The 8,323-nt window shown below is 49.4% G+C and overlaps 1 protein-coding gene across 1 annotated transcript; it reads right to left on the bottom strand.

Moving 5' to 3' along the window:
- Nucleotides 1-301: 301 nt before the first annotated feature.
- LOC119114669 (E3 ubiquitin-protein ligase rnf8-A-like) lies at nt 302-795 on the bottom strand. Its single transcript, XM_037238695.1, has 2 exons — nt 791-795; nt 302-641 (listed from the first exon to the last, which is right to left on the bottom strand). Exons 1-2 carry the CDS (start codon nt 793-795, stop codon nt 302-304), a joined length of 345 nt encoding a protein of 114 aa, XP_037094590.1.
- Between the last annotated feature and the right edge of the window lie 7,528 nt (nt 796-8,323).

The raw sequence follows: 8,323 nt of genomic DNA, 5'->3' as shown, positions 1-8,323 counted from the left end.
AGACCATAGCAATGCTAAATCGTGAAAACTGCCCCACCTTCCCATGCGGTCTTTTGGGGAAGTGCTTGCAGCTGAAGTTCCAGTCTAGCAGATTTTCACGCGATCCACAGCTAAATTTCGGTGTTGTCAGTTGTTTCTGCGGTGCTCAGATGAAGGCGAGTTTGCTGCCAATCCGTCATGTGTCACGCAGCTGATGGCCGATGCGTCGCTTCGTCACGTGGTCGGCACCTGCTGTGAAACTTGCCAGCTGGACGTGTGGTCTTCTGATGTGATGTGACGTGGCGTTTGTCGAGGCGCTGCGTCACTCATAGGTGACCACGGTGGTGACGGTCCTGCCGCGCGGCGCGCTGGTTGGCTGGGCGGCCGGCTGCGCGGTCGGCATGGTCTGCGCTCCTGCGCGGCGTCGCTCGGCCACCAGCTGGCGCCGGGCGCGCTGCGACGCCTCGTCCAGCCCGTCCACCCACTCGTCCACGGCGTCGTCGATGACCAGCGAGCGGATCGAGGTGGCAATGGGAGCGCGGCAAAGCGGGCAGGTGTCGGTCTGGCGAGACGTCCGCCGTACGCACTCCTCGCAGAAGGTGTGCGAACAGCCCAGCGTGGTGGCCTTGATGAAGGGCTCGCAGCAGACAGCGCAGACAAGGCTGGCGGGCGGGCCGGAGGCGACGGCGCGGGCGGGAGCGGGGGCGACGGCTTCCCGCGGGGGGACGGCACAGGCATCCGCCTGTGCGCGAGCACCGGGCTGTCGGGATGCCTTCTCTTTCGCCTCGTAGCCCTTGCGGATCTTTCCCACCACATCCCGGGTGCCATTCAACTTAAACCTACGCAGAATGCCAACGTTGTGCTCGCCCTGGAATATGTTGTGCTCACGTGGGCACCCTTTACTCTTGCAACGGCCGCGGATAAAATCGTAGCAGACGTGGAGATACTGGCAATTACTATTCTTGCATACAGACTTGTTGTATTCGATGCAAGCTCTTGGTGTAGCTGGTTGTTTTTTGCCAACTTCTCCCTCAGTTGACCCAGCCGGGCCTTTACCCTTCGGTCCTGGGTTTTCGGCGACCTTTTTGGGCTCCTGTCTGGCGGCAGGCTGTTCGCTCATGGCCAAATACATATCTCTAAGCCTGCCTTCAATGACCTTTGTTTCTGTGTCAAGCAGTCTCCCTTTCCTCAGCACACTCAAGTTGTGTTCACCATTGACGATGTCGTGTTCAAGGGGACACTTGCTTCCGCTGACACATTTGTCTAGAACAGAATTCAAACACAGATGAAGGTTTTTACAGTTGGCGCTCTGACATCCTAAGGTATTGTAGGGGAAGCAGACTTTGGGAAGATTCAGGTCTCCTGGTTTTGATTCGCTTGGCTTGTACTTCTTCATCATCATTTGTAGTATCTTTCCGTGTGCTGGTTTTGGTGAAGCCATCCCTTCTCTTTCAGCGCAGTTAGATTATGCCCCGTGCTCAGCAAATGCGTTCGCACACATTTGTCCTCATATTTGCACTTGCCACTCACAAAGAAGAAGCAGATGTGCAGCTCTCGACAGCCGTCGTCAGCGCAGCCGCCCTTGCTGTTGAATGCGCGGCACACTTCTGGAGGTACTTTCTCCCCGCGGATGGCTGTTTTGGCTTGCTCATACTGTGATCCACTTGGCTGGCTGAAATGCAACCAACAGGAGATCAGGCCTGAGCACTGGATGCGACGTGTTTCGGTTTGATAGCATTTCTTATGGATCTGTTGCTACCTTGAAAAATAAAGGGAACTTCGGAGAGCTCAAAGGAAGAGTGCCATTTTTCAGGGTCAAAATTGAGCAAGCACGCGTCCAGGTTCAACACATCTGACCCAGACTGTGGGGTAGGTGTTCTCATGTTCGTCATCATGAGCGGAAGCTTTGATATAAATCAAGTTTTTTCGCGGAAGTTTTTTGCTCGACTTCATGGTCTAGTCTGTTGATCCAGCAACAACATAATTTACAGTAATTTGCGGGTGGTAAAAATAGCAGCTGGCGGCCAAAATATGTGTTTAAAAGACACACCTTGTATTTTTTGTTTGGTTGCAGCATGAAACCAAGCAATCAAGTGCTTTATAAGAAGTTGTGTGCACATAGCATGTTAGAGCTTGTCAGTGCCTATTGCCATCAAAATACCTCACTCAAAACACCTACGCATTTAACAGAAGTCTCGCTCACTCAGACTTTCGTCGCTAAATAGATTGCAATGCGTCAGCATAAAAACCTCGCTACGACGCTATGACGTTATCGACTAAGGCCTTCCCAAGGCTGACTGTGGTTGGCTCCAGGTCCAGAGACAGTGGTGGTTGCGGTCCTTTAAGTGAGCTGATGCTGTTGCATATTAATTGAGCCGTGAGGTTAGTCATAAATCGATATAAGATCTTCTTATCCAGAATATATTTCCGAAACACAGGAAGATCAACGTTTCTATATTTTCACTGAGTGCAAGCGTGATATACCACACCAGCAAGCATTTTCCAAGCATTTGTGTTACTCAAATGATATCGTCTGCATTAAGCACCGCCACACAAAAAAAATATGATATACCATTAAGTGTTGGGACTAAAGTTCTACGACCAGAAAATAAGTAGATCATGTACAAGTCCTCTATTGACATTTCACACGACCTGCGGGCCGCACCATTCAGCCTAAATCGAATATTTGAAGGACGTATGAATGAAAAAACAACAGCTTCCATTGTCGGATCACCACACAGCTTTACCAAGATAGTTTGTGAAGAAAATCTTCTCAGAGCACAACTTTTCATGGCGCTAGGCCAAGTCTTTAGAACCTAGACAGGCAATCGCAAAAATAATCCAATGGAATAGGCACAGACACACGTTTTCGTTAAGGGGATACACATTAGGACACCCGAACAGGGTGGCACAAGGTTCGCTTCAAACTTCGTGCTCCCGCCGAAGACTAGGTCAAATACTCACTGCTTGACCCAGTAGAAGTTATTATGCAAATAGCACAAAATAAATGCGAACACGCAACTCAGCCTATTTATTTTTGCGGACTTGGGGAAGGATTGAGTATCTGAACAGGCACTTTAAAAAGTTGAGAAAAAGGCACTCTCTCATGGCGTTGAGTTGCCACAGTGCTCAGAGTATGAGCGCACACATGACTGGATGAGTGTCAGGCTAAATCAAAACCGAAATGTTTTTTATTGGACAACTTGCTATATGAAGTACCTTTTCAGTTCAAAATTTCATATCACAGGACACAGGAGCGTCAACAGACATCTTGTTTGGATTTAGTTTAGACCAAGTGGATAAGCGGCCTAAAGTGACCCCGATCAAAATTTAGTTTTGGGATCGTATCGCCTAGCATAGACCTTGTCTCTGGTATAATTTATGTATGGAAATAGTGTCGAATAGTTTTTTCACTTTGACAATAAGAGAGCCAACATAAATATCAGACACCTTTTGCTTCGAAGAGATCGGTAGGTTACAGTTTATTGCATGAATGCGTTTGAGGTCACTTCAGACGCTATGAAGTTTGGCATTTTCATCTTCCTGAAGGTGATAACCTAGATACCCTCAGCTTTGACAAAGGTCAGTTCATTTACAGGCTACCCTGTCAATTTAGGATCTCCAGCTCTCCTACTTTCTTATATCTCAGGAGGTCACCTTGCCACCCCCACCCCCCTAACCCCAGCCCAACCCCAGCCCCTAGCACTCAAGTGACCATCCGGGCATGCGTTTACCCAAACAATGGGGCCGGGCAACCCCCCCCCCCCCCCCCGGCCCACTATCAGCAAGAAGATGGCGGCTCTGCTCGAGGCACGGCTGTGTTAAATGTACCGCACCGCCCCAGGACTGTTCGCTGAGAACTGTGGCATCTCACTACCACTCGAGTGCCGGAGCGTAAGAGAAGCATTCAAGGTTCTTCTTCGACATGTCTGCGCCACATGTGTCGATTTGTATGCTTTTGGTGGGCCACTGTCCCCCTCCCCTCTCGCCCATGTCCAATTCTCTCCACCCCCCCCCCCCCCATAGTGAGTGTGGCTCCCCCAAGTTTCTAGCGTCTCAGTGCAACAGAACATTAATTATGGTAACTCAAAATTATATCAACTTTTACGGAGGTTCATAATCATTGTTTCACCTATAATCAGGTAAGTCACGATTGCTCCGTTGCGGCTATCGAACGGGGTTTCGGTAGCAGCCTGTAACAGTCGTGTAAAACAACATACACTCTAAATACCCCAGACTGTGTATGTCTAAAGGTAGAATAAATGTTTGTTAATGGTCCGGGAGGCTGGCGAAAAGACAACACGGGAAGCTAACCCCTCTATTACTTTGTCCTTCTCAACAGTTTCATCCAAATTTTCCATGATCAACTCCAATTGTTATTTTGCACGCCTGTAACCTCGATGAACTGGCCCCCTATAAGAAGACATCAGTAATAATCACCACCGAATAATGTCTGTGGAAGGAAGGCTGTGCATGATATCTAAACTTTTCCTCTGTGTTGCCCATATTCGAGCGGAAAAAAATGTTCGGATCCCAGGCCCACATTTGGGGACCCAAATTCCATGAGATAGCAGAACCTTCTTAAATAATTCACATCGACATCCCCCCTTCCTCGTAAAGATAACACACCCGGACCCGAGTGATAGGCGTGCCAAAATAACCCATACTTTTTGACATAACATCACAAATAATATAGCAGCACTCACGTTCCGCACGAGTTTCGACTTCGACGCCGGATTTGCTTGTTCTTCTTGAGCACACGACGCCGCGGATGATCTCCCCAGGCTCACTGACCCAGTCGCAGACGACTCAGACGCAGACAGCACCTCTAGACATCTCTGCAGCCGCGAGCGGGGCAACGGTGCTGCCCTCTACCACAGCTGTTCACGCTGCGAGGTCATGCAGCGCATGGCGTCGTTCAACAGGGGTGCGCCCAGTGCGGTGGCCGGGTGGGGCGGGCGGCTCGAACGGCTTAGATAGGAGCTGGCAGGTAGCTGCAGCCGGTGACGTACCAGCCGGATTCGCGTACATTCTGACGGCATGACAAGTTCTGCTGGCGAGGCCTGTCGTCCAGTATGTGCCTCGTTAAATCCAGCCTGCGCCGCCCAGGCCGTGTCCGCCGTCATGTGCAGGAAAGAGAAGCTCTCTTTATAGATGCGTTACCAAACGAAGCTATGGCACAGCGATCACTTAAGCAATATGTATACTACAAAGTGCAAGCAGCCTGCCTGATCCCAGCCCGGTTGTCGTCTGCCCCTGCGTCCACGGACAGAGGCAGAAGTGCGAGCAAGGGTGAAGCCGGCGCCTGGGCGCGGCGCTAGCTCGGAAGGGGGGAGGAGGTCGCGTCAACAGAGCCCGGACGGCGGCCGGGCTTTCCCGTGCACCGGCCCGGACCGCTGCGTCACAACATCCGCCCAGACGACGGCCCCGACGCCGCGTGACGCATGCTGCCTTCTGACGGCCGCGGATCAGGCGGAAACTACGGGCCTGGCCCCTTTGTCACCCAGCAACACAGCACGCGCCGAACACGTGTGCCTTCCTGAGCGGCCGTTCTGACTACAAGCCAAGAAGCCACAGATGCCATCGTACTGTGTCAAATCCACTCGCTGTTTTTCATGGACAGTACTCGCCCGCCACCCGTAACATTCACTGCCATCCTTTTACCATTTTGGCATTTAAGTGCAGTTATGATAACCATCAAGATATATTTCTGTCTAAACTGTGGTTTGGTTTCGTTATATAACAGAAACATGTGAATGCATATAATATTGACCAAAAAACCATAGCTAGTGGCACTAGTTGGCAGCTCCTGGCGTGTTTGTTCGCCATTCGGAAGCGCTTAAACGCGTTCGTTAAGAGCCCAGAGCCTCCCCTAGCCGGCTTGGGATATTCACCCAGGCATCCTAATTCCGCGATTTAGGTCACCCCCATCCTGTGATACAGATGAGATGGAACGTATGTGTTCTATCGGAGACCCCACAGTGAAAACGACGTAGTTTTTGTTGGGCTGTGATTTTCTCGGTAAGAGCACCTTTTTTGTTGCAGACAGCTGCAAGGAGGCTATCTGAAGCTTGTTCATAGCTTCGGTAATCATCGAAGGACGGCCAAGGTGTGCACAGTTGTCAGACTGGGACCGGAAAAAATCTACTATTTTGTAGCTCCAGCTCCAAGAAACGGCAGCTCGTGGCTGCCGCCACCACGACAAACTTAAGGTTGAAAAACAACTGACAACAGCCTTTCAAAAGAAGCTTGCTGAGGGTCGGCTGAAATTCGGGAGTGAGTAGATGCCATTGGAGTTTCCGCTTGCTTCGGTATGCTATGATGCGGCACCATTCGGACCCGTACAGCACCGCTTTCAGGCGCATTACATAAAGTCGCATATCTGTGTATCGCACAGTGTGCTCCGAATTAGTCTTTCTAAGCTATCAAAGTCTGCGCAACATGTCAGTTCCTTGCGAGTGCAGGCGCGACATGCGTCATTGCCCAAGCTTTGCAGCTCTTTTCGGCGGCAGATCTCAACGCAGACGGTGATCTTTTTAACCACAGATTTCAAGAGACTGAGTAACCGTAGTTTAATGTAACTCTCCTCTCGCCAAATGCCAAACATGCCGCTCCCCCCCGCGCTCCTTACGCGAGCTGTGGCCGGCACCGGTATCGAATGGGCGTGAAATCGTGCTGCGGAGGTCGCAACTGTTCAACCCATCGATTCGTGCAAATCCATGCCCGTCTGTCCCGTATGTGGTGTTTTTTTTCTGTTTAATAAGTGTGCGTATGTTGTCCGCTAAAATGTAATTAAGATTCGACTTGGCACGTCTAATCTAATATGGGTCCTGAGCAAAACAGGCTTTTTCGGCAGGAAAAACACCAACGTAAATGGCCAATGATCGGAGGCCTTAGACTAAAACAAGGAAAAGACGCTAGTTGCACTAGGGGATGCCATGCTAACAAAACGCAGTGGAAATTACCTCATCGGCAATATCCCTCATATCATTAGATCATAAGGCGGTAATCATAAGGTCACCGGACGAGTTGTTAGCTTGATGCTCATGACACATAATTGGTATGCGCCGTAGCTCTTCTGAGTATGTGCCCGAAGATGTAGGCATTCAATTAGTTACTGGCCGGCTTATTTCGTCTTTTTCACTGCAAACATAGCTTCGATACATCTGCGAATCCATTAGAAGCTGCTCAACATTTACGTGTTTTACGAATGTCATTAAGCACTTACTCGCGCGTCAGAATATTGTCGTATCCCTTGACACCGATTCTACAATCCCGCAATGCCGGGATGGAGGATGAGTATCGGTGTTGACGCCGTTTCCTAAATCCGTTAAATGTTCGACGTTGGCACCAGATGAGCCGTTCCCTGGGACTTGTTGTCCAAAGTCCAATTTAAGTCCAGAAATGAACCAACAGTGGTCCAAAAAACTTCAAAAAAATCCGGTTGTCAAAAAATTTACAGATCGGCAAACTTGGTCTTTTGTCATAAAAGCGGTAGCCGGGGAATCAAAACTGAGGAATCAAAACTGGAGCAAACTGCGAATGTTGGAAGAATCATTGATTGCACCCGCATCTCAAGCTTAAATCCCATAGCCTAAGAAATATGTGGCAGTGTGCACAATGCGGGTTTCTTTCTTTTGTTTCGAAAAGTAATATTTTTAGTGCGCTCTATCAGCAACGTGACCATGCTCCGAAATAAACCTGTGATGGAAACGATCAGCAACAAGTTAGTTGAGATGCATACTAATTTGCTACACGACAGAGTGATATCGGCTGTGCCCCTGTCCGTCCAAGTTTCAAAATGATCTTCAGAATTTTGAAAATTTTCAGAGCTTTTTGGAATTCAATCGGCACCTCTGGTGGGCACACATGGGGTTACAAACCGATGAGGTGGGCTGAGCCAAACGTCTTGAGGGCCTCTAGTTTTTATATAGCTGTGTGCATCAGCAACACTTGGTGTAAGTGACTTAAGACACCACCTAAGGTAGGAACATCACGCAGCATTCCCGGAGCGTTTAGCTCAATTTTCTTTTTGACAGGTTACCAGATACCGGGTCATCTTTAGTCACCGGTTGCCCCCTTCCCCTTAAGCATCTGAAACCAACATGTGAAGCATGGTGCGCACACGCTTGGCAAGATATGGCTTGGCTGAACACAGGAAGAGGTACGATATGAGTAGCTTCTTAAATGTCATGGTGTTTGTTACCCATGACCCAAGTCGTTCGTCACAACATTAGTCATCACACAATCATAACCGCATGTTCACAATTTTTTGTGGACAGAAATTTCGATAAAACTTAAGACATGGCAATCCATTTTGCAGGGGGCGTGGATGCTGCCGTCA

The sequence above is a fragment of the Pollicipes pollicipes genome, unplaced genomic scaffold (genome assembly GCF_011947565.3).
Source record: "Pollicipes pollicipes isolate AB1234 unplaced genomic scaffold, Ppol_2.1 Scaffold_2882;HRSCAF=3380_pilon_pilon_pilon, whole genome shotgun sequence".
NCBI classification, from domain to species: domain Eukaryota; kingdom Metazoa; phylum Arthropoda; class Thecostraca; order Pollicipedomorpha; family Pollicipedidae; genus Pollicipes; species Pollicipes pollicipes.
Note: the sequence above shows the minus strand (reverse complement) of the source record. Positions and strands in the feature narration are given on the sequence as shown.